General features: G+C 43.2%; 1 protein-coding gene across 1 annotated transcript in view; it reads right to left on the bottom strand.

Annotated features, from left to right (window-relative positions):
- Nucleotides 1-26907, bottom strand: part of FAAH2 (fatty acid amide hydrolase 2) — a 137366-nt gene that overhangs the window by 73451 nt on the left and 37008 nt on the right. Inside the window, exons 2-3 of the mRNA XM_083159065.1 lie at nt 15038-15257; nt 14737-14946 (exon numbers count right to left, since the gene is read on the bottom strand). Of these exons, the coding sequence (XP_083015191.1) occupies nt 14737-14946; nt 15038-15257 (430 nt within the window). The remainder of the gene's footprint in view (nt 1-14736; nt 14947-15037; nt 15258-26907) is intronic.

Here is a 26907-nt window from a genome sequence, read left to right on the forward strand (position 1 = left end):
TTAAATTGGTTGATGTGTGGAGATCGACGCATCCAACTGAGAGGGAATACACTTGTCTTTCCAAACACTATCACGTATAGACTTCATTCTGGTATCCTCCTCCATTTTTCCACAAACCAAAGAAGCCCAGATCCAACCTATTCTTCTCTCAGACCACGCACTTGTTCAGTGCACAATATCCACCTCTAAAGAAAGATCCATTTATAGATCACAACTCTGTAATTCAGCCCCATTCAAATCATACATTCTTTCTGCTTGGGAAGACTTCCACTCTCAAACCCGCCCAATTATTGGATGTCATTTAAAGCTTATTTGAGGGGATATATTATGTCTTATGAAAGGAGAATAAAAAAGAAAATTTTCCTAAGAATACACATCCCTTCAACACACACTAACCAATACCTATGCCAACTACATTCAAAACCCTTCCACACTAGAGATTCCTTTGTTTCCTGAGACAGCAACAACCTTTCCTGTTTCATGGTTTTCGGGTTCCCTGACCAGCACGATAGAATATTCCACTGGAAAATCCTCGAATGGAACCTCGCAAATTGTAGTGTCTCGAAAGTCACCACCATCTTTCCTAGAAGCTGTACTCCCTGCCAAACCGTAGGGCTCGGTCAACGCAGGATCTGTAGTACCAGTTGCCGGATATCCACTGCTTTGAATTCTAGAAGCAATACCCTGTGTAGATGGGTATCCAGGATCACCCCAAGAAACTGAAGTCTCTGTGTTGGAATCAAATGAGACTTGGGTAGAATTAACACCCAACCCTGATCTTGCAAAAACTGAGTCGCAATCTTCAGATGTTCCAGGAGCTTCTCCTCTGACTCTGCCAAGGTAAGGTATAATTACAATGCCTTTCAACCTGAGGGCTGCTGCCATTACCGCCATTATTTTGGTAAAGACCCTCGGGGCCGTGGCCAGCCCGAACGGCAGGGCCTGGAACTGCAGATGTAACTGTCCTATTGCAAAGCACAGTAAAGACTGATGTTCCTTGCAAATAGGTACATGTAGATAAGCATCTTGATGTCCACTGACGCTAGAAACTCCCCTGGCTCTATGCTTGAGATCACTGACCGAAGGCATTCCATGCAAAAATTTTCCACCCACAGATGTAGATTTAAAGATTTTGAATTTAGAATGGGTCAGAAAGACCCCTCTGGCTTACGTACGAGGAAAATAGTCGAATAAAACCCTCTTTTCCTCTCCACCTGAAGTACCGGGACCACCACGCCCTTGTCTATGAGAGACGTTGCCGCTGCCAACAGTACAGAGTGCATCCTCGCTTCTCGCGGCAAGGGAGTAGGTATAAATCTCTTTGGAGGGCCATCCCTTAGATTTATCCTGTAGCCCTGGGAGACAATAGAATAGGCCCAAGGATCCATGGCGGAACTTTTCCACCTGTCCCGAAACTGCAGGAGGCGACCCCCCACTCTGAGCTCAGAACGGGGAGTCTCCACCCCGTCATGCAGAGGATTTATCCTCTCTTTTAGACACGGTTTTCTATGAGAAGGCCCCAAAACGTGATCTGGGTCCCTTCCCCTTACTGGCTGTAAACCTTCCTCTATCTGCATGTCCTCTGCTGGAAGCTCCACCTCGAAAGGAAGAAGGAAATGATGGTTTAAAAACTCCAAATTTTGAACTGGCAGGCTTTGACGTAGTGGGGAGAAAGGTACTCTTGCCCCCTGTGGCTTGCTTTATAATATCCTCAAGCTCTGAGCCAAACAGGAGCTCACCCTTAAAGGCCAAAGCCTCAAGCGACTTCTTTGATTCGCTATCCACTTACCAAGACTTAAGCCAAAGAGCACGTCTCGCTGAAACAGAAGTAGCAGACACCTTGGACGCCATCTTGGCGCCTTCCTCCCCAGCCTCACAAATATATTCCGCTGCACATTTGAGCTTTTCTGCCAAAAGGAAAGCCTCAGATTCTGGCTGAAACTGACCTACGAAGGACTCAGCCCACTTAATCATCGCCTTGGAAACCCAAGCCGACGCAACTATGGGACGAAGGGTGAAACCCACACCTTCAAACATCACCTTAAGACATCCTGACACTTTTTTATCAACCGGACCCTTGAAAGCTGCTCCCTCCTGTACAGGAAGTGCAGTGGCCTTAGATAACCTAGCCACGGAAGCATCTAACAAGGGAACCTTTTTCCCATAACTTTACATGACAGTCCGGCATAGGATACAAATTTGCATATTTCCTGGACATAGTCAATTTTCCGGATTCTTCCATGCCGTTTCCAACAAGGCTACCATGCCCTCATCCGAGGGAAAGGTTACAAATTCCCTGCAAACCTTTTTTAAACACACAATGTGCTGGCAATTTGTCCTCTTCTGACAGATTCAATGTCTGCCTAACAGCACAAATTAAATCTTCAATGACCGGCACAGAAACATCCTCCTCATTCTGTTCCCAGGGCACATCTTCTCATCAGAATCCACATTCAACAGGGGAGAAGATGATAATGGGTGTCTATGAGCAACACTATCAGTTTTTTTTTAGCAAACTGCTCCATAAACACATTAAGTTTATGTACCCCTGTGCAGTATCCTGCATAAACTGCACCAAAGTAGGGTCCCCTTGAGATAGGTTAATGGAGCTCAGTGAAGTCTGGGAGGAAGAAAGACAGCCAGGAGACTTTCCCAAACTCTCACTGTTTAACTAAGGCATCCATAGACCTCCCCAACGCAGCTGCCCATGCAGGCTCAGATTGCTCAGGCCTCTGGGCTTGTGCACCGCTGGGCACAGACTTACATGAGGGGCACAAATCCCCTTGGTCCATCTGTTCACATGTTAATTTAACCCCACAGAACTTGCAGTTAACTAACATGACAGGCGCTCTCTCCCCTAAAGCAACAGCAGTACACCCTTCAGTCATGACTAAAGCACAGTGTACAATGTCAGGCAAATGTACAGAAATGTGTAACAGTGTACTTATCCTATCTGCAACCGCTGCCAGAGATCCTCTGCAATCAGCGGGGGAAAACGCTGTCCAAGGAGAAGGAATTCCTCTGTGCTGTATCTGAGAAACCCTGCTTTAGCTCCGCAGCTTGGAGAGAAAAGGGCGCTAACACAGAGCAGGAAGAGACCACGTCTCTGCATCAGCAGGGAAGATCAGCCTTTTGGCGCCTTACCCCCTTCAGCCGCTCCCACTGATGTATTCTCCTTCCTTCCAGTATAAAAGAAAAAAGTAGCGCTTACCAATGAGGAATTACAGTAAAAAATATTTAATATACATACACATGACAATAAAAATTGAAAATTACACAGACATAATGAATGATAATAAAATCTCTCATGTACGGCCCTTTGTGCCACTGTGTGGATATTCGTGAATATTGGTTAGGATCCGCTCCTTTTATGCCGCCTGAATAATGTCCCAATTTGGAACGATGCAGTTCTTAAAAGGGAATAGGTTAGCTTTCCACTGGATTCAAAAAGATGTTATTGAAGATAGATATATTTACCACTGCGGGTCCCCTTGGAGTCTTGTATCCATTGAGGATTGCATGAAAAGCTATGATCTCCGTTGGGTGAGGTAGGTGGAACTTTCTCCGCTTTAGGAATCACGATGACTTGTGGAAAGAGATGTAATTTTTCCCCAATAGGCAGTTCTCCGAAATGTGAGGCGATAGACAGCTGGTTGGATCCAAAAGGTGCACAGTGCAGCAATGGCAGTTGGGGGCCTTGAGAGTAGCAGCTACCAATGCGTTTCACTGCCTCTAGGGGTTAGCTTTTTCAAGGATATGCTGCTGTTAATCCATTAGGGGTATTTATACCTGTATTTAATTATCAAACATGGTGCACCTGTGTGCTAAGCAACATCTCATTGGTTTGATCACATATCATTTTAAAATATAGAGGACAATAGAAGGCAACATAAAAAGAAACTAACGTTTAAGATACATTTCTAACATAAATATGATAGGAATTGAGCTTTAAAAAAATTCAGATATAAAGTGTGAGAGCACGCTATTGGGCAATGGTCAGGTGACCAAACTCTTATTTCCGTTTCGTTCATCATAGTAACTGGCCACATGCTGAGGAATCAGCCTATAGTGGATGTAGGTAGGGACTTCATTAGACAAAGGGGTCTAGCACGATAGTGGCGTGCGTTCCAAGCCTCTTTCAAGGAGTACACTTCCGTTTTTTTCCCCTGTTGTCGGGTTGCCTAGCAACCCAGCTTGCGTTGCAAATCTTATGTCTGTATTACACCCGGCAAAGAGACATTCCGGGTTATTGCGCTGTATGCACATACATGTTATTAATACACAGTCAGTGTGACATGGCCCACCGCCAACTTTTCATTGATGTATCAATGCTGTGATCAGAAGATAGACACCGTGAAGCGCTGACTTTCACTTAGGAAGCGTGGTCACGTGGTTTCAACAATATGTGTGTATCAGAGGAAATCAAATTCACTGTCTTTAGATATTTTACAATAAAAAGATATCTACTTCTCAAAAGTGGGTTTTAATTGGGAATACAGGTTGAGTATCCCTTATCCAAAATGCTCGAGACCAGAAGAATTTTGGATAACGGATTATTCCGTATTTCGGAATATTTTAATATTTCAATGATGTATTTTGAAGTATCTTGAAGTATCTTGCATTTATGCTGTATAAACACATAATATACACACAAATATATTTTATTACCACGTAAAATACATACAAATATATTTTATTTGTTCAAAAAACAAGGTTTCAAAACGTGAAACAAAATGTGTGTACTATCTCAGATATTGAATTTGAATGCCAAGCAATCATTGTCTTGCACATATATAGTGCCAGTTACATATCATGTCCCCAGTGATGCTGTTACAAATGTCCCCAGTAAGTTTTTAGCAAAAAAATATTTTTTTTTCACTTTCTGGAATGTCTGGTTTTCTGAATAATTCGGATAACGGATATTCGGATACGGGATACTCGACCTGTATATCTTGCATATCTACATAATATATTTAGTTTATTGCTTAATGATAATTTATACATAACAGCATGTAATTCTGCCATCTAGTGGGCATTTCTTATATTGATACATCAATGAAAAGTTGGCGGTGGGCCATGTCACACTGACTGTGTATTAATAACATGTATGCGCATACAGCGCAATAACCCAGAATGTCTCTTTGCCAGGTGTAATACAGACATAAGATTTGGAACGCAAGCTGGGTTGCTAGGCAACCCGACAACAGGGGAAAAAAACGGAAGTGTACTACTTGAAAGAGGCTTTGAACGCACGCCACTATCGTGCTAGACCCCTTTGTCTAATGAAGTCCCTCCCTACATCCACTATAGGCTGATTCCTCAGCATGTGGCCAGTTACAATTAACGTGTTTAAGGAAATAAGAGTTTGGTCACCTGACCTTTGCCCAATAGCGTGCTCTCACACTTTATATCTGAATTTTTTTTAATGCTCAATTCTTATCATATTTATGTGGAAATGTATCTTAAATGTTAGTTTATTTTTCTATTGCCTTCTATTGTCCTCTATATTTAAAAATTATATGTGATAAAACCAATGAGATGTTGCTTAGCACAAAGGTGCACCATGTTTGATAATTAAATACAGGTATAAATACCCCTAATGCAGTGGTTCCCAAACTGTGCGCCGCGGCTCCCTGGGGTGCCGCAGTGCTGTCTTAGGGGTGCCGCGGCTGGTGGCCCTAACAAGGATGCCTGGCAGCCACGTCTCCTTTCTCCTATCTGTTTGTGTGAGCGGGCTGGTCAGTGAGCATACAGTAGTTATCCAGCGCAGGGAGTCAGCTAGCGGCAGGGGATGCATGTAGTCTCCAAAACTTACAGAGATTGCAGCGCCGCAAGGGGAGGTCACGGCTTCTCACCCCCGACACCGCTACGGGCGCCCGCTGTCAGCTGTGCGACCTCCGGACAGGAAGGGGGGAGGAGGAGAAGACTCTGGCAGAGAGCTTTGCCTGTGATAGCTTCCTGCTGAGGAGAACATCACCGGCATCACCCCTCCTCCTGTGCTGTTGGCTGAGCTTGGTTTAGATTAGAAGCACAGCAGTGCAAGGTAAGCCGCAAGTATGAGAGGCAGTTATTGTACCTCCTCCGCTGGAGCCGTGGATGCACTGTGTGGATGCAGTGAGTTCACTATTATGCAGGTGCAGCTGCTGAATTAAGGGGGTTATTCTCATTAAATCTGTCCCCCGCACATTTGCATGTTTTTTTTGCGGCTGCACATACGCATAGTCATTTCTGCACATGTGCAGGCGCTGTGTGCGAGAGGCCACGACAAATAGATTATTCGCCGGACGCTCGCACACAAGTGGGGTTCTGGGGTGGTGGGCGGAAGGGATTTGCCCATGAGAACACCCAACGTTTCATATGCATTCCCATGAAATCGCTGGACGTTCTCATGGTAATTCCCCAATGACGCGGATGCAAGGGGTGGGCAGCAGACATCAGCTGCTCGCCCGATACCAGCACAGGGTGCCCGCCGATCTGAGACACCTCAGATCTGAGAGCACTTGCAAAATCATTTGATGGTTGCCCACCATCAAATGATTTTGTCCCTGCACGCAAAACATCTATTCGATTGCCTGCGTGCGGGGATCGCGACGTGCGATGGGGGGGGGGGGGGGGACGCAAGGCTGTGAAATTCGCAGCCTCGCTAGTCAGCCAGAAAAAACTCCTAAAAGTGTGTGCTTGAAGAGAAAAGAAGGGGCGCTCCATAGTGCATTTAAAGATACATTTAATATATACCACACCAAATAAGTAAAATCCAGGTACAAGAGGTATTTGCTTGTACCAAGACATAAAAATCTGTGGCCTGGCTACCTCACAACATATTAATAACAATATCTGGGTATTACTTATTTGATGTGGTATATTTATATTTGAATTCCTCTTCAGCTTTCCTTCTATTCCCACAAACAGGTGCTGGAGGCATGGCCAGGAGCGCACACAGCGCTGGCCATGCCCCCAGAGTGGTGAAAACGGGGCCATCTCTTTGCAGGAGTAACGTGATTTATAGGCCATGCCCCAAAATTCCGGGCATGGGGTCCCACTGGACATTTTCAGAAAGTGAGGAGGTATACGACAATGTGATGTGGTATCTTGGGCTCCAGCTGTGCTCCCTTCTCCTGCTGTCCCGCTCCGTGGTGTTGGATTCAGCTGGTGGGTCCCACTGAACATGCTCCATTGCCAGAGATCCCGGAACACTGCAGGGAGGAAAGGGGCATAGCTACAGCTGGGTGCTGGGCAGAGAGCAGGGAAGCACTTAGCTTGCTTGCAATTTCTGCACAGATGTGCAGATTCTGTGATGGCAAATCTAAACACCATGGAAAAGTAGAAACCGCAGATCTAATTTCCTCCCTTCCAGCCGCAGACCGGGGGTGTCATTGGAGAAGTCAAGAACTTCTCCACGGTAACCTGCTCTGTGAATAGCCCGAAGCTCAGAAAAGCCAGATTTTCTGCAAAACGTGACTTTTCTATATCTTACTGTATGTCTAGACGCCATCAGTAGCGGCTCCAGAGAGGTGGCTGCGGCACAGTTCAAAATTGAAATAGAGGAGGTGAACCAACTGCCACCGAAAACAATGGCAGTAATTCACTGCTGGCGATGTTTGGCCCCCAGCCATCCTTTTTTGCAAACAAATTGATGATAAGTACCTTTTACCTGATCTTAATACAGTACTAATCGCATTATTTTGTCCCAACTACTTTTTAAAAAAAAGGGAACACTTCGGTAAGTTTTTTGGCTTAAGGGTGCCTTGAAAAAAATATGGAGACCCAAAGGGTGCCTTGACCTGGAAAAGTTTGGGAACCACTGCCCTAATGGATTAACAGCAGCATATCCTTGAAAAAGCTGCCCCTAGAGGCAGTGAAACGCGTTGGTAGCTGCTACTCTCAAGGCCCCCAACTGCCATCGCTGCACTGTGCACCTTTTGAATCCAACCAGCCGTCTTTAGCTCCTCACATTTCGGAGAACTGCCTATTTGGGAAAAATTACATTTCTTTCCACAAGTCATCGTGATTCCTAAAGCGGAGAAAGTTCCACCTACCTCACCCAACGGAGATCATAGCTTTTCATGCAATCCTCAATGGATACAAGACTCCAAGGGGACCCGCAGTGGTAAATATATCTATCTTCAATAACATATTTTTGAATCCAGTGGAAAGCTAACCTATTCCCTCTTAAGAACTGCATCGTTCCAAATTGGGACATTATTCAGGCGGCATAATAGGAGGGAATCCTAACCAATAATCACCAATATCCACACAGTGGCACAAAGGGCCGTACATGAGAGATTTTTTATCATTCATTATGTCTGTGTAATTTTACATTTTTATTGTCATGTGTATGTATATTAAATATTTTTTTACTGTAATTCCTCATTGGTAAGCGCTACTTTTTTCTTTTATCCTTTTTTCCGTATTTAGGGACCTACTCAGTCCCTTTAAGTAGCAGCTTCACTTTGACCTCACGGCAGCGCCCTCTGACCCTCGCAGGACAAGATTTGTGGAAGATTGTGGTCTTTTAGGGTGGTCTTTTTTCTGGGTTTCCTTCCTTCCAGTGCCTCCCTTCTTCTAGGGATCACTTCGAAACGTCCAGCACTAACAAGTATAATGCATACAGCCTTCTCCAATATTAAAACACCAACACGTTTCAACAGTATCTGTCTTTATCAAGGTGCAAGACAGATACTGTTGAAACGCATTGGTGTTTTAATATTGGAGAAGGCTGTATGCATTATACTTGTTAGTATACAAGCCCCTCCTTTTATATTTACTTTTTAAATAAACTCCATTATATTTTAAATATCTGTCTGGACGTCATCTTATTGAAAAGAAACCATTATGTGAGGATCCACCACAAGGCTAATGTAAGCATACAAGTGAGCACTGAAAAGATACCTTGATATGTTTTCTATCACCTTGATAAATGTAAGCTTATTGTAAGGACCGTTCATGATTTCATGCACAAAGGGTGAACCTATAAAGAATTTAATCACCATCTTATAGAGGAGGATCCTCCGTTTTATCCTTGGGAAGATATCCCCAATATGAACTTTTGAGAGCATATTACACTATATATTTGTCTGTTGTTTTATATGTACGAATTGCCCGTGAGAAAATCTATGTGACATTCTTCTTATTTTGGCAGCACAAGCAAAGAATACGTAACTATTTCTTAATTATTTTTATTATCTGTATGGTATTGAGCGCTACTAGGATTGCACCATAAGTCTTTTTTGTCTATTATCTGTGTAGGAGGGACCGAACTATCCCTTATCATTGGTTGTAATCTTTATTGCTGCTCAGGGCTACAGTAGAGAAAAAAATCCATTGTTAACCCTCTGGGACCCTGCTTGTTGGGGCACGAGCCAACTAGATTATAAGTGGTCCTTATTTTTTTTCTTTATTTTTGATTGTACTTTCTGATTAGTCATTGCTGGAGCTAGAATATTACTGTATCCTTAGAGTGTATTTGTGGGTGTAGCCTTTTGGGTGATGGAGAGATACATGTCAAGATCTGGTGGCAATAAACAGTCTCCAGTAGCAACACGTTTAGAGATGGGGAAAAAAACGAAAATTGCAAAGGCACCAGCTGCATCTCCCAAACAGATTAAAATACAAGAATCCACCCCAGTCTCCACACCCACTCGCTTAGAACAGAGAGAAGAATGGGATAACAGTACAATAAGTATGTCAGATCTAACAGCAAAAATGTTACCAACCATTGACAAAAAATGACACATGATACAGGCCACTTTAGATTCTGCCCTAGCCAAAATTGCTGAAAATACAGCCAGAATTAGAACAAAGGGTTAGTGACCTAGAGGATCAGGCTCTGGAGTCATATAACCAAGAACAAATACATTTGAAGCAAGTCCAATGGCTGACCGATAAAATCAATGACCTCAAAAACAGAGACCGCAGGAAAAATTTAAGGTTCATAGGTATCCCACAGAATGTCCCAGATAAGAAATTAGGAGATTACAACTCAGAAAAAATTGTAGGGACTTTGAAACTCCAAAACGAAATTACGGAGGTTAAAATAGGGCGAGCACACAGATTAGGCCCGGTGAGGGAAGATGCAAGGGACAGACCAAGACCCACAATAGCCAAATTCAGTGAATATTCTATTAAGGAAAAAATTTTAAGGGCATATAGAAAAGTGGCTCCACTGGAGGTAGATGGGGTGAAAATCCTGATTTTCCAAGATTATTCAGCGGCACTGCAGCAAAAACTTTAAGCATTCCAGCCAATATGCAGGCTACTGAATGAAAAGGGACTAAGGTTTGCACTGTGGTACCCAGCGAAGCTTCGCATTTTTGTCAATGGTAAAACCTTGACGTTTGACACCACAGAGGCAGCCCATGTAGAACATTTAAATTCAGATATCATCTGGCCTGGATGCATATCCAGCGGAGTATTATAAAATCCTGCAGAATGAAATAATCGGCCCTATAACTAGTCTATTCCAACATCTGCAAAATAATACTCCTAGATACCCCCAATTTAATGCGGCTCTCACCACCCTGATCCTAAAAGCCAATAAAGACCCACAGAAGGAGCTTTCCTATCACCCCATCACACTCTCAAATACTGATCACAAAATTATGGCAAACATTATTGCAAACAGGATTCAGAGAATAGCAGGAGACATGCTTACAGAGCACCAGCTTGGCTTTGTGTCAGGACGTCATTCCGTAATAGGGGTCAGGATGGCGGTGGCCGCAATCAATATACTCCAGAGAAATAGGGATAATCGGGTATTCTCTTAAGCCTGGACGCTAATAAGGCGTTTGATTCAATATCATGGGGATATATGTATAAAGAGTTAAGACAGTTTGGGACAACATTTATACATTTCATCCACTTTTTATATCAAGATCCCAGTATAGCACTCCTAATTAATGGAGACAAAAGTAAGAAAATTTTGATGAGGAGAGGCACCCTCTTCCCACTCCTTTTCAATATTGTGTTAGATCCAATGCTTCACTTCTTACAAAATTGGGAGACCCTGAAAGGGGTTAAGACTCGGAAGCACGAAATTAAAATCTGTGCTTTTGCTATAGCAGACCCTGCGGCCTCGATTAAAGATCTATTAAAAAAAACTTGAGGAATTCGGTATGGCATCAGGGTTTACTATTAACTTACATAAGTCCGTGGCACTCTACCTAAAAATAGGAGTTAAAAAACCACCATGGGCTTATGAAGTGTCACTAAAATGGGCAGAAAGTCATATTACTTAGTTAGTGGTAAATATTCCCAAGGACCTTAGCAAGCTTCATGATTTGAATGTAGGCTCTTATAAAAAATGTGCAAGAGAATTGGAAGGATGGGCAAAACTACCTGATGGGGAGAATACATTTAATTAAAATGATAACATTCCCTAGACTCCTGTATCCCCTCCAGATGTTACCTGTTTTACTATCCCTTAATGATAGTCAGGAGATAGATGAAATGTTCAGAAAATTCATCTGGGAAGGAAAAATAAAAGCCAGAATAAGTCTTAAAAAATTACAAAAGCCCAAAGAAAAAGGAGGAGTCAACTTCCCCAATATGGAGAGATATAGCTTGGCCTCCCATTTTCGTTATATAAGGGATTGGATTTGGGAGAGAGGAGAGTATACCAACATTCAGTTGGAGTGTGCAACTCTTATAAAGGGGGATCCAGTGGCATTCCTCCACTCTACAGATTCAGATGCTGAGTCCTGAGCCACATCGAATCCCTTACTAACATCCACCCGAAGAGCATGGTATGTTGTCCGCCATAGATTGGGTATTAATTCTCAGATCTCTATAATGTCAAACTTTATGGATAACCCTAGCTTCCAGGATGGGAGAGCTGCACACCCATTTAACTGCTGGAAAGAAAAGGGTATAGTAAGAGTTGGACAATTGATCGATGTTGTGAGTAGAAGATCTATGACCCATAGTCAGGTAGAGGAGAAGTATGCGATAAACATACCACTCGATCTCACATTTTTTCAAGCCCAACATTATGCACAAGAAATTACTCAAACACTAAGGGAAAGTGACTGGAATAATGGCCTAGATAAGCTCATGCTACAACTGCATTTTTGCAAAAAAGCCCTTTCTTTCTATTATAATTTTTTTAGAACAATGTCTGATGGCAAGGGGGAAAGAACAGGGATAAGTAGATGGGCAGAATTATTTCCTGGGGTCACGGAGAGTGATCTATATACCCATCTAGATCTTATCTGTAAGACGTTACCCATGCCAACATACACAGAGTTATTCTTAAAAATATATCACAGGGCATATTTATCTCCCAACAAGAGAAATAAGATTGGGTTTTCTAATGACAGCAATTGCCTGAAATGTGGGACAGCCAGAGCGGATCTGGTCCATTATCTTTGGAGTTGCCCCGAGGTTTCCCTTTTTGGAAGAATGTAGAATTGTTCATTAAAACCTATATACAGAGTGACTTCCAGATATCGGCGCAATGGGCCATTTTAAGTATGGAAACTGGCGATAGGATAACTGGGGCAGAAAGGTTAAGGATAAAAGGATGATGGCCATATCCACTACTGCTAAGAAAACCCTCTTGCAGATGTGGATTCAGCCTCAGCCCCCTTCTATGAAACTGTTTTTGGACAAATTATATAACATATTTCTGATGGATTGGGTGGAAGCTTCCACACAAAAAGCAAAAAACCAAGAAAACTTTCTTGAAAACTGGGGAGACTTTACAAAATCTCCCCAAGTTCAAGAGAAAATTCAGATCTGTTTCTCGCTAGTTGAGTGGAGGCAACAAAAGGAGCTTAGGGGACAACTATAAAAACTTTTTGATATACGTTAGAATATTGTGCAGATCGAGAATTGGAGGATGAACTGACATTCCGGGGGGGCCTGGGGATCCGGGGGTTATCTCACTATGTCCTGTCTATAGAAAATGACATGTATATCAGCTGATTATAAATACCCTATTTGTATTGTACATCAAGGGCCCATCAGGGAAGATGGATGGGTCTCTGATCTACAAGATATAAGTGTTCCACATGTATACCTGTTTTTTCTTATGTTAATGTGAATATGTATTTTAAATGTATTGCCTTTTTCTTCTTTCTTTTTTCCTTGCTTCTTAGTATAATATCATGGTACTCTTTACCTAGCACGGCGCCCATCGCGGGCATTGAATGCACTAAAAAATCGGGTGCGACGCGACCGACGCGATGCCCGCGATTTCCCATAGGGATCAATGTTAAATTTCTCAATTGACCCAATTTTTCTGTTCAATGCCTCAATTGACCCGATTTTTCCATAGGAAACAATGTTAAATGGCCCACAGAGGCCAAATAGGCACCCTAAAGTGAGAAATGGCCCCCACAATTGTTAACGCCACCCCACGATCAACGTGAACCCGAAGCGTGGCGAGCGGCGGCGGTACGCGTCCTACGACCTTTTCATACCCCCACTATTCACGTCAGCGTGGAGTTGAGAATAGAATAGTGTGGCGAGCGCAGCGAGCAACCGAGCCCGAAGCGTGGCGAGCGCAGCGAGACCCGCGAGGGGACGCGGATACCTGTGAAGCCCGCGAAGGGAAGTGTTTACCTGTGAAGGTATCCGCGTCCGCTCGCCACGCTTCGGGCTCGCTGCGCTCGCCATACTATTCTATTCTCAACTCCATGCCGACGTGGATAGTGGGGGTATGAAAAGGTCGTAGGATGTGTACCACCGCCGCTCGCCACGCTTGATCGTGGGGTGGCGTTAACAATTGTGGGGGCCATTTCACACTTCAGGGTGGCTATTTGGCCTCTGTGGGCCATTTAACATTGTTTCCTATGGAAAAATCGGGTCAATTGAGGCATTGAACAGTAAAATCGGGTCAATTGAGAAATTTAACATTGATCCCTATGGGAAATCGCGGGCATCGCGTCGCACCCGATTTTTAGTGCATTCAATGCCCGCGATGCCCGCAATTTTTTTACCTGCGATGCCCACGATCAAAATCGTGGGCGCGGTGCTAGGTAAAGAGTACCAATATCATATATGTGCAATAAAAAAAAGAAGTAACACAATGGCAAAAGCCTGTCTAACTAGTGCATTAATAAAAAAATAAACAGCTAACAACGGCTGCAGTCAGCAGCCTGTCAGTAAAGCACCCACTGCGGTGGGCACCTAAAACGAACTGGAGCATTCTGAGATGCAGTGGGGAGGAGCCTGCTTTCCAAAATAAGTCAGCATAAGTGCCTTTGCTCCTGCAGACCCAACAGCATCCCAAGGTTAGCTGTGTCGCCAGGATTGACGAAAGAGAAAGGTTTAATAGAAGAATGCTGCAGAATTGTTAGGTCTTGTTTTGTAATGTTTAAAAAAAAAAATGTATAAATATGTTCTGTATGCCTATGGCACATATAAATGTGTAGTGTCAAGGTTATGTGTGAAAACGGAAAATGTGTTGAATAAAGAATACATAAAATAAATATCTGTGATTTAACCAATTTGTCTGAATGACCAGTTTTGTCCATTTTCCAGTGTTTGGGAGCAAATGGTTGATTGTCATTTGGTCTCATTCATTACCAGATTTTCATTCCAACCAGCCACATCTGGCATATGATCTGCCAGATAATTGTATAGTGTATACCCAGCTTTTACCTTTCACAGTGGTTTTGTAGATCCAGATATAACATTAACAACTTTTAAAAACCACTTGAGCTGGAAAAACCCAGTGTTCAACTATTTATGTACTGGTTATTACACGTTTAAGTTGTTTACTCCTTAATTACTTACCAGAGCTACCACCTACTATATGTTGGGGATTGTATGGGTTCCTCGTCCTGCCATATACTTTGTTGCTAGACTCATACCACATACACAATTCACTGCAGTTGGTAACACCAAGAGGAATTGCACCAGCTCTCTTCAACTGTAAGACAACAGCAGCATCATTGACTGAGCGCAGGGAACGTCGAGATAGAAGTCCAGAACTTTGTGGCATGCCTAAATATGTATGTAAAAATATTACCAATTTTAGCACATTTGTTCATCAAGATGGAAACATCTAAATCACAGAAAGGAGAATTGTGCTCACCTTCCAAAGCGAATGCTTCCTTAACCGTTAGTGGGACACCAAGTAAAGGATACTTGTCCTTTAGGGTTGCCTCATCTTCTGTCCCAGAGGACACCAAGTCATCAACTGCACATGCTTCTTGTAGGGCCTCATCAAAACGATCACACACTACAGCATTGAGTGTAGGGTTTACTTCTCGAATTCTAGATATAAAGGACTGTACAACTGCACTGCTCTTGACCTGGGAATTAATATTAAAAACAGAGACTTAGGGCCTTATTCTAGTTCACTCTTTCTGACAAAATCCTTCTTAGATGGACAAAACCATGTGCACTGCAGGGGGGCAGATGTAACTTGTGCAGAGAGAATAAGATTTGGGTGAGTTATTTTGTTTCTGTGCAGGGTAAATACTTGCTGCTTTATTTTTACACTGCAATATAGATCTCACTTTGAAGTAAAACCCCACCCAAATCGAATTCTCTCTGCACAAGTTACATCTGCCCCACCTGCAGTGCACATGGTTTTGTCCATCTAAGAAGGATTTTGTCAGAAAGAGTGAACTAGAATAACCCCCATAGAGAGAATCAGAAAAACAATTAGGCTATAAAACTCTGCAGAATGAACTCAAATGTTCAACACAAAATTGCAGCTAACAGCCTAGAGCAGTGTTTTTCAACCACTGTGCCGTGGCACACTAGTGTGCCTTGAGCTGTTCTCAAGTGTGCCCCCAGATCTAGAGATGTCCAAACCAGTTTACAGTCACCACCAGTTAAACTGGTCTCTTCTTTTCATGTAAAGGGCCAACGTATTTTATTTTTGTTACTTGTGGGGACCAATGTGATTATTTTTTTATTTGAGGACCAATAGGTTTGTTTGTTTTTCCTGTGGGGGCCAATGTGTTTTGCCCTGGGGGGATCATAGTGTGCCTTGGGAATTTTTAAAACTTATTTAGTGTGCCGCAAGGTAAAAAGGTTGAAAATCACTGGCCTAGAGACTGAGTGTTAGAGCAGGAAGTACTGTAACTTTTAGGTTGGATACAGTACACATTATTATTTTCTCTTTAATGAGCACCAGTCATTACCAAAATTATGTTGATGACTGGCATCAAAAATAACAATCATACATTTAAAAGCACATAACTAATCTTTCTTCTAATGCATGTGTTAAAAGCACAAAACTAATCTTTCTTCTAATGCATGTATTAAGTGTCGAGGATGCAGTCAACCTAGGGCTGCACCACATTCTACAGCACCTGGACAGTCCAGGCACCTATGCAAGGATACTATTTGTTGATTTCAACTCGGCATTCAACACTATCATCCCTCACATCCTGGAGCCAAAACTCCGTTCACTAGGAGTCCCAGAACCTACATGCTCCTGGATCACTGACTTCCTGACTGAAAGGAAACAAGCGGTGAAAGCAGGCGCATTCATTTGAAACACATGCACAATTAGCACCGGTGCCCCTCAAGGATGTCTCCTCTCCCCCCTGCTCTTCTCCCTCTACACAAACGACTGCACCTCAGCAGAACAGTCAGTAAAAATTATAACGTTTGCAGACGACACAACGGTTATCGGCCTAATCATGGATGGAAACGAGTCGGCATACAGACGGGAGGTGGATCGGCTAACTAAATGGTGTAGCGGAAACAACCTTGACCTCAACCCCATCAAAACGGTGGAGATGATGGTGGACTTCAGAACGAAACCAAATGCCATGCACCCACTCATAATATCTGACAGAGTAGTGTCGAGGGTCGACTCCTTCAAATTCCTAGGAACAAAGATTTCCTGCGACCTCAAATGGGGTCCCAACATCATTACAACTGTCAAGAAGGCTCAGCAGTGGTTGTTCTTCCTGAGGCAACTCAAGAAATTCAACTTCCCGCAGGAGCTGCTGCTCATCTTCTACACTGCCATAGCAGAGTCTGTCCTTTGCTCCTCGATCACAATCTGGTTCGGAGGAGCAAACGAGAATGACAGACGAAGGTTGCAAAGAGTGGTGAGGATGGCAGAAAAGATCATTGGGGCGGAGCTCCCCACTGTCCAAGAACTATACCTAGCCAGGGTCAATAAGCGTGCAGGAAAGATCTTGGCGGACAAGCTACACCCTGGCCACAACCTGTTTGAACCCCGTCCGTCAGGCAGACGTTTTAGGTCCATCCCAGCAAAGAACTACAAAAGGCTTCTTCCCAATAGCTGTCAACCAACTAAACGGTATTGAACATACCAAATACTAAATACTAACTCGAACTTTTCTAGATACATGTGAAATGTATGTGATGTATGTTTATGCCTCTCTTCCCACCCCCTTTGTGTTCCCTGATTGATGCTGCACTGTTACCACAAAAAATTCCAAGCATACGCAAGTATACCTGGCCAATAAAGATGATTCTGATTCTGATTACATATTCACCACTTAAACTCTACTTGTAAAGTTCAGTATACACCTAGCTTATCTGCTGACCAATCTTAACGATTGACACCAATTGTCCACCCAATGCGTTTTGCCTGACATCACAACTGACTGGGCTTTTAAATGTGTCTGCCCAGTTGAGATGTCAGTCAACAACAGATCCTGCAGCAAATGTACCACCCAACACACTGCCAGGTGCACCAATATATCTGTAGGTATATCGCCTATTGTACTATGGGCCTCATTCAGGTTCATGCGCTCGCATGAACATTCGCAAGCACTCATACAAAAAAAAAACACACGCACGCATCGGGCGAAGCCACGCCTATAGTGCTTGCGAAATCCTTCGCACGCAACCATACAAAAAAGGGGAGTTGACTAGCATTGCACGTACGTCAAACTGGTCGCTCGCACCCACACATTTTCGTACGCACACTCACCACAGTCTGCTAACGAACATGCTCTACTCCCGAATGTTTGCAAACCAAATAAAAGTATGCACGCAGCAAACATCCTCTCACACATCAATTAAATCTCATCACCCTCCTCAATTAATTCCATGTGCTGGATAAAATAATCAAATTGGAAAGCTAATTACACTGACAAATAGAGCTTAATCGGTACTTGTTTCCTAGCACGGCCACAATCGCGGGCATCGGGTGTCATTTTTAGTGGTCTGCGGCGCGATTTTCCCATTGAAATGCATTGAAAAAAGTCAATATCGCGTCGGTCGAGTCGTATGCTGCTAAAAAAGGCTTAAATGGTCCAGACGCGATGCCCCCGAGTTCCCCATAGGGAACAATGTTAAATGCCTCAATTTACCCGCGATGCCCCCGATTTCCCATAGGAATCAATGTTAAATGGCTCAATTTACCCAAATCATCATAGGGAACAATGGTTAATGGGCCAGAAAACCCAAAAAACACCCCTGAACCGTGAAATGTCCCCCCAAAAGTAGTTGACGCCACCCCACGATCAACGCGAACCCGAAGCGTGGCGAGCGCAGCGAGCCCGCGAGGGGCGGCGGTACGCGTCCTCCGACCTTTTCATACCCCCACTATCCACGTCGGCGTGGAGTTGAGAATAGAATAGTGTGGCGAGCGCAGCGAGCCACCGAGCCCGAAGCGTGGCGAGCGCAGCGAGGGGACACGGATACCTTCACAGGTAAACGCGTCCCTTCGCGGGCTTCACAGGTATCCGCGTCCCCTCGCCACGCTTCGGGCTCGGTGGCTCGCTGCGCTCGCCACACTATTCTATTCTCAACTCCACGCCGACGTGGATAGTGGGGGTATGAAAAGGTCGGAGGACGCGTACCGCCACCCCTCGCGGACTCGCTGCGCTCGCCACGCTTCGGGTTCGCGTTGATCGTGGGGTGGCGTCAACTACTTTTGGGGGGACATTTCACTGTTCAGCGGTGTTTTTTGGGTTTTCTGGTCCATTTACCATTGTTCCCTATGATGATTTGGGTAAATTGAGCCATTTAACATTGATTCCTATGGGAAATCGGGGGCATCGCGGGTAAATTGAGGCATTTAACATTGTTCCCTATGGGGAAATCGCGGGCCGCGATGCCCCCGATTTTTCCTCACGATGCCCACTATCATGATCGTTGTGGCCGTGCTAGGAAATAAGTACCGCTTAATCTAATAATGTTTTCTCATTATCTAAATTGCCTTCCTTAATAAGTTGCAAAAGGAACCTACTACTTATCCCTCAGTACATGTATATTGAATATGTTTAAATGTGTAACTTTAATAAATGGCTATGAGTACCCACATTGTGTTGTTTGTGTGTATGTGTTAAGTTATGGCCATAATTATGTTGTTCCTATTTTTTACTATGTCAACCTACCCTAATGTGATGTGTGAAGTTTTACTGTAACTACATCAAACATTCATGCATGTCCACTATGTGTTTATTGATCATACAACCCACATTATTAGACAACAAACATTACTAACACTTCCCTTTTAATTAGGTATATAACTGACAATACACATCTGTATGTACCTGTCCTTATTAACACTCTTAAATATTGGTCTGAAATAAAACGCACACAAATTCGAAATGAACTGTAACGGTCATTTTACTAAATATAAATGTGTTTTTTTAAATTAACATAACTTTAACAGAAGACAAATAAACATTCAAATTACAGGAGGTCTTGTAGACGTTCAAAAAGAAGGGCCAAATAAATTAAAGTGAGCTGGATTTCAGCAAATATGTTGCCCACGTCCTCCTGGTGCTGATCAGTGTCTGTGGGGAATGGAAACAGAACAGTATAAATATTATATCATATACAGAAAGGATTTTTGTATGTTAAGATATGAATCATTTTTGAGTGAATGGTAAAGGCCACATACATTTCTCACCTACATTGAAGAAGGGGCTGCTGTGAACATGCTCCTAACCACTATGATGTGTACACACACATACATATTACATAGCAGCAAACTTAGGATCAATGTAGGCTGCATCACAATTGTGATTTTTCTGCTGGTGGAATTGCCTCAAACCTCAGAAGGGACATGTGCTGCTGTTTTAGGGTCAAGACATTGTTGTGGATTTACCACATCTTATTGGTCAAGATGTTTGTCATTGCTGTACAATGTAGGGGCCTTCAGCTTTTTTAGTACTGCATGCCTCAGCATGGCCTGTCATAGAATTAAGTAGCCAATATGGAAATGTGTGTAGCACATCATGCTGGAAACTACACTTCTGAAGCAGCTTGGCCCACATAAATTGAACACCACTACTCTACAGTATATAATGAGTTGACGCTATAGATTGTAAGCTTTCAAGCAGGCCCCAGCTACATTTTGTGTCTCTTGTATTTGGCTGTGTTTCCTTTCAATGTTTTCTTTGTGAAGCACAGTGGATTATGCTGCACTGTACATGAATCTGATTTTTAAAAAATTGTATTACATATTAACTGTTATGTTTGTCCAATTACTGAAGGTGTGAGGCCTGTCTGCACACAATTTATGTTTCAAGGGGCACTTTGATCCTGGAGGGGAACACCCCACAGGTCAGGGTAGCACTGCAGTGATTGTGTTGACTGAAAAATGATGGTGCGTGCACATATGTGTGTGTTGTGATTGGTAATGTGTAGATATTTGTGTGAAGACCTTAGGCACATAGATTACTTACGGATGCCAGTCCCATCCTGCTCACTGTTGGATGGTGGCATGCTGGTGGGGTATGGGGTTAAAAGGAGGGATGAGTCGACTGAACAGTATTTTCCCTCTTGCTATGAGGATGGACTGTGGTGTGAAGGAAAGTTAGAGACACATCGAGGCTAAAATGAGAATGTTGTTAAGAACTCTGATATACATGCCTAATGAGTCTTTGTACCTATCTAATCTCTTGTAGGATCGTATTGTCTGTATATTGTCTATATATGTGTTTCTGTATTTGTTTTTCTATTTGAAAAATTTAAATAAAGAATATATAAAAAAAAAAGGAGGGATGAGGCTGGGATGGGATGTGGGGTAATGGTGATGGGTTGTGTTGGGGATGTGTGGTGGGGAGTAGTAGGGGGGAGCAAAAGGGGGTAGTGGTGGGTTGGTGGGGGGAGGGGTGTTGGAGGGGGAATGTGAGTTGGAGTGGGAGGGGGAATGGGAGCTGGAGGGGGAATGTGAGTTGGAGGGGGGTGGGGAGTGGGAGGGGGATGGAGAGTTGGAGGGGGAATGTGAGGTGGAGGGGGGTGGGGAGTGGGAGGGGGATGGAGAGTTGGAGGGGGAATGGGAGGTGGAGGGGGGTGGGGAGTGGGAGGGGGATGGAGAGTGGGAGGGGGATGGAGAGTAGGAGGGGGGTGGGGAGTGGGAGGGAGAGTTGGAGGGGGAATGGGAGGTGGGAGGGGGATGGAGAGTTGGAGGGGGAATGGGAGGTGGAGGGGGTGGGGAGTGGGAGGGGGATGGAGAGTTGGAGGGGGAATGGGAGGTGGAGGGGGTGGGGAGTGGGAGGGGGATGGAGAGTTGGAGGGTGAATGGGAGGTGGAGTTGGTAGGTGAGTGGGTGTTGGAGCTGGTCCTGCTGGTGGCCTCCTCTTCCTCCTGGGCCCGTGCCCTCTCCACCTCTGCCTGGCGTGCCCTGGCTCGTGCTGCAATGTCAGTGATGGGTCAGGGGTCATTCAAGGTGGATGAATATGAAAGGGAAATGAAAAGTACAATTAGTCATGTGATCTGCATACACACTCTAGCCTTATTTCATTTTAGAACTTTCAAACACAATCCTATTGAGCCACACACCTCACCCATTTACACCCTTCAACACACAAACACACCCATATATACCCATGTACACCCATATTGGGCCATATACACACACATAACACATAACCCAAATTGCCCAACAAATATTAACTACAGATATATACACTAGGGCAGAGTGAAAAAACTGAAATTGAGAAATTCAAAATCGGCTAGTGTGGGAAAGTTGTGACTTGACCTGAATAAGAAACGTGCAAAAGCATTTTGATCTGAGTCAACATCTTCTGTTCTGGCAAGAGGCCTAAAGTTTCACTTTTTAGGTGAAAATAATGAAACCTATGAAGATGCTCCGATCTAGTTATAATTATGTCAGGATGCCTTAGAGGGGTTCATTAATATACTTTAGCATAGTAAAAAACAGTACAAGCTTGTCCTAGTGCAAAGTGACTGACTTTGGCGGGAGAAAAAATCCCTAATAATTAACCCATTTTCATGGTCACAATTGTGAATATTGTGTGTTTTCTCCTGAACGTGTTTATAATAGAAGAAGCACAAATACTCTAAATGGAATTTCAGTGACACTGTGTGAAATATAACACTACATAATAGCCCTTAATCAGACCTGATCGCAGTACAAATTTGTTCTCAAAATGGGCAAAACAAATGCTGCATTGCAGGTGGGGCAGATGTAACGTGATGAGAGAGTTAAATTTGGGTGGGGTGTGTTGAAACTGAAATCTAAATTGCAGTGTAAAAATAATGCATCAGGTATTTACCCTGCACAGAAACAAAATAACTCAACACAAATCTAAAGGTGGCCATTCATCTACAGATCGATTGTCAGATCTGGCTGGTTGGAACAAATACCTGGTAATATCTGAATGACAGTTTTTGGCAGTTTTCCAGCATTTCAAAGCAAAGTGCTCTCATCCATTACCAGTATTTTGTTCCAAACAGACAGATCGGACAATAAATCTGTAGATGTATGGCCACATTAACTCCCTCTGCACATGTTACATCTGCCCCACCTGAAGCTGCATTATAGCATATAATTATGCCAAAGATAAACCAATATATTAACAGTTAAATACATTAAAGTGCATTATGCTGTAATAAGTATTGCTGATCAATCCTGCCTAGCAGGGCTGTCTTTTTGTATGGGCTTAATGGGCACTTGCCCAGGGGCCCCAGGCGTATAAGGGGTATGTTGATAGATGAGGATCCCCTTTTTTCAGGGATACCAGAATTTTGAAAATCGGCCCTGGGGAACTTTAGATATCCAACTTCAAAGCAGCAGTCCACATCTGACCTGTTAATTACAATTTCCAATCATATTTCTCAGGTTCTCTCTGACATTAGCGGCTTGTCTCTATCATGCCCAGAACCAGAGATATCAGCCTTCAAGCAGCCGATCCCTGCTCCAGCTCCAAACGTCTGGTGTACAGTTTATATTTTTGTCAATGGATTGCTCTGGCTCCTGATCTCTGATCCCCAAGTTCCCAGCACCTCCTGAAAGTAGGGACTCTAGGTTTTTATACTAGGCTATGAAATCTATTTCCAGATAATGGCGATATCGGCAGTCAAACAAGCTGCCCTTCCACCGGAAAATGATGAATATTAAGCCCACTCCATTATCCAACCGTCCCCTGTGTATAAAACTCCCCCTACCTCCCTGGAAGTCATTTACAAGGGACCCTTCATTCAGCTCAGTGCCCCCTTCCACACGTTAGTGTTCACCCTCCCACCACCTGTGCAGTAAAGGAGTAATTAGCAGAAGTTACTGCTCCAGGTCCTACATGTTGAATGGAAGATAGAGCACCCCCTGCCACCCGTGGGACATCAAAGCTGCTGCTGATACCACCCCCCACCCCTAGGAGAGGAGAATGGGTAAGGGCCCCAGTGCATTGCTTTGCCCTGGTGCCCACACTGCTGTTAAGACGGCCCTGCTGCCTAGAAATGAACACAGTGATTGGCATATATGTACTGCTGGACACCACTCATAGAATGATTAACCTGTTATTTTTTTAAACATTAGATGTATTTGTTTATTTATTTATTTACAGTTTCTTATATAGCTCAGCAGATTCCGTTGCGCTTTACAATAGTAGACAGTGATAAAACAAACTGGGTAATGACAGACAGACTTGGGGGTTAGAGGGCCCTGCTGCAAGCTTACAATTTATTACATCATAATACACTTCAACGTATTTAACAGTTAATATATTGGCTTATCTTTGGCATAATTATATGCTGTAATGCAGCCCAATCATGTTCCCAGTATAGGGGATGCAACACTGTTTTTCTGTCAATAAACAGAAGTGATATGTAAAATGATACATTAGACAGTTTACACTTACTTGTAATACTTATTGTAACAGTTACTGTTTTTCAATAACAGACTGCAACAGTTATTTCTTATTTATATACACAGGATTGTCTATCTTTGTATATGCACTGCAAAGAGAGCAGCATAAATCCAATTTCATGTATTTCAGTGACACTGTGTGAAATATAACACTGCATAATGGCCCTTAATCAGACCTGATCGCAGTACAAATTTGTTCTCAAAATGGGCAAAAAAATGCTGGACTGCAGGTGGGGCAGATGTAACATGTGCAGAGAGATTTAAGGTGGCCATACATCTACAGATTTATTGTCCGATCTGTCTGGTTGGAACAAAATCCTGGTAAAAGATGAGAGCAAATGAGAGTTGACCATTTGCTTCGAAATGCTGAAAAACTGTCATTCAGATATTACCAGCTGTTTGTTCCAACCGGCCCAATCTGACAATCGATCTGTAGATGTATGGCCACCTTTAGATTTGTGTGAGTTATTTTGTTTCTGTGCAAGGTAAATACCGGCTGCATTATTTTTACACTGTAATTTAGATTTCAGTTTCAACACACCCCACCCAAATTTAACTCTCTCAGCACGTTACATATGCCCCACCTGCAATGCAGCATTTGTTTTTCCCATTTTGAGAACACATTTGTACTGGGATCAGGTCTGATTAAGGGCTATTATGCAGTGTTATATTTCACACAGTGTCACTGAAATTCCATTTAGAGTATTTGTGCTTCTTCTATTATAAACATGTTCAGGAGAAAACACACAATATTCACAATTGTGACCATAAAAATGGGTCAATTATTAGGGATTTTTTCTCCCACCAAAGTCATTCACTTTGCACTAGGACAAGCTCATACTCTCTTTTACTATGCTAAAGTATATTAATGAACCACTCTAAGACATCATGGCATCATTTTAACTAGATCGGAGCATCTTCATAGTTTTCGTCATTTTTACCAAAAAAGTGAAACTTCAGGCCTCTTGCCAGAACAGAAGATGTTGACTCAGATCAAAAAGCTTTTGCACGTTTCTTATTCAAGTCAAGTCACAACTTTTCCACACTAGCCGATTTTGAATTTCTCAATTTCAGTTTTTTCACTCTAATATAATATACACCCAGATACCCATGCACAGATCAACATTCTTTTATAGTTTACAAACACATGCGAAAATTTGTGCGAAAATACATATACTTACATCGGCGGATGTACCCGCGGATACGTAATAGCAGCTCCGGCTGCCGGCGGGGCAAGTCCGACCACTGGCGTTCAAGTTGGCTGATGTTCCGCCGTACTCCCGTTCTCACGAGTATTCTGCGGCGGGCTGCATTGTATGCCCGCCGCTTCTCCGCATTGGATACATAAGGGGCTGTGGGCCCCACCCGCTGATCCATTACCTGGACCAGGGCGAGGAGCTCTCGTTTTGAGAAGGGGGGTGCCCTGCTAGTAGCCATATTGGAAGTGGCGCAGTTATTAATTGCAGGTACCTATATAAGTGTGGGTGATCAGTGATTGGTCAAAAATATTTGTTTTTTATTGATAACTTTATTAGGCCATTTCAAATTGACAGAATGTATGCGAACAAAATTTTTCGCTATACCTTCTGATATGCTCAGGCGAACATACACTTATGCATTACAATGACAATGTATATGGCGTATGGTAAAATATGTACTCGCTACTATGCGTTCATACACATAACCGCACACGTAATTCAGGTGTGTAATGTACACCTGTGATTACATTTGTTATTGCATGTTAAACAAATTTGTTATATTGATCCACCATATTCTATGTGTGATACCTATTACAGGTTTCAATTACTAATCATTTCCAAATGTAGGACCATGCAAACATGTCACATGATCCATACTGTATATAAAGAATACTCGGCCAAAATATCTCTGTAAACAATTGTCATCTGAAACCATACATAACTGTTATCTCGGGTATTCTCACACTATCACTTTCACTTCTAATATACTGAACCACACAGACACATGTGAAAATTAAATTCTTTATTGGGAACAACCCTATTTTTCACATCTCTAAACTGTCACTAGTGCAAACATAGCAGCTACATTAATGTTCAATCAGGTTCATCAATGGGGACACACAGCAAGCAGCATCCCTTAGGTGCACTGGCACATCCCGCAGCATTGCCACAAATGCGTGCCTTCTTTGTGTTGCACCTGGAAAGGATAGAAAGAATGGCCATTAGAGTGACTTACAAACTACATATACTTGTCTTTGATGACACACACATACACACCAACACATATGCATACACACACATCCTCCATTTGGGACCAATATGACTTACATTCCATCTGGCCTGCAGATGGCAACCCTTCTGTTTGTGTGCAAGCATCTTGGTTGTGGCTAGTGCTGGCCTCTGGGGATGGTGTGTAGGCCACTCGGTTTTGGTTGCGTTGGGGTGCTGTGTGGTGTTCAGTCCAAGAATGGTCCATTTTTCTGTAGGTTACTGAAGGGGGGAAAAGGGGAAAAGCTTTGTTATGGTGAAAATATTCACACACATATCATTACTTTGCATCAATGGAGACCTACAGTGACATACATGCACACACATATATACATCTATATGCATACACTCATAGTACAGGTGTCATGATCATGTTTGTAATGCTTGATTGCTCCTATTGTCTGCATAACAGGGTGATGTTTTAATTAGCAACTTACCAAACCAGCTACTCCTCCAGAAAAGCTCAAGGATGGCCGGCTTCTCTTCTCCACAGGTACAACCAATGTCATGCAAGCTGGAGGATGGTCCTGGTCGGTCATGTGTGCCTTTGGATGTAACTCATCACCTCTCTGTATGCAGGACGTTTAGCAGCATAGGAAATGTTTCGAGCTGCGCGACACATCCTCTTTGTCCATAACATCATTAAGGACACAC

This window comes from Crinia signifera, chromosome 9, assembly GCF_055691185.1.
Source record: "Crinia signifera chromosome 9, ASM5569118v1, whole genome shotgun sequence".
In the NCBI taxonomy this organism is placed as follows: Eukaryota; Metazoa; Chordata; class Amphibia; order Anura; family Myobatrachidae; genus Crinia; species Crinia signifera.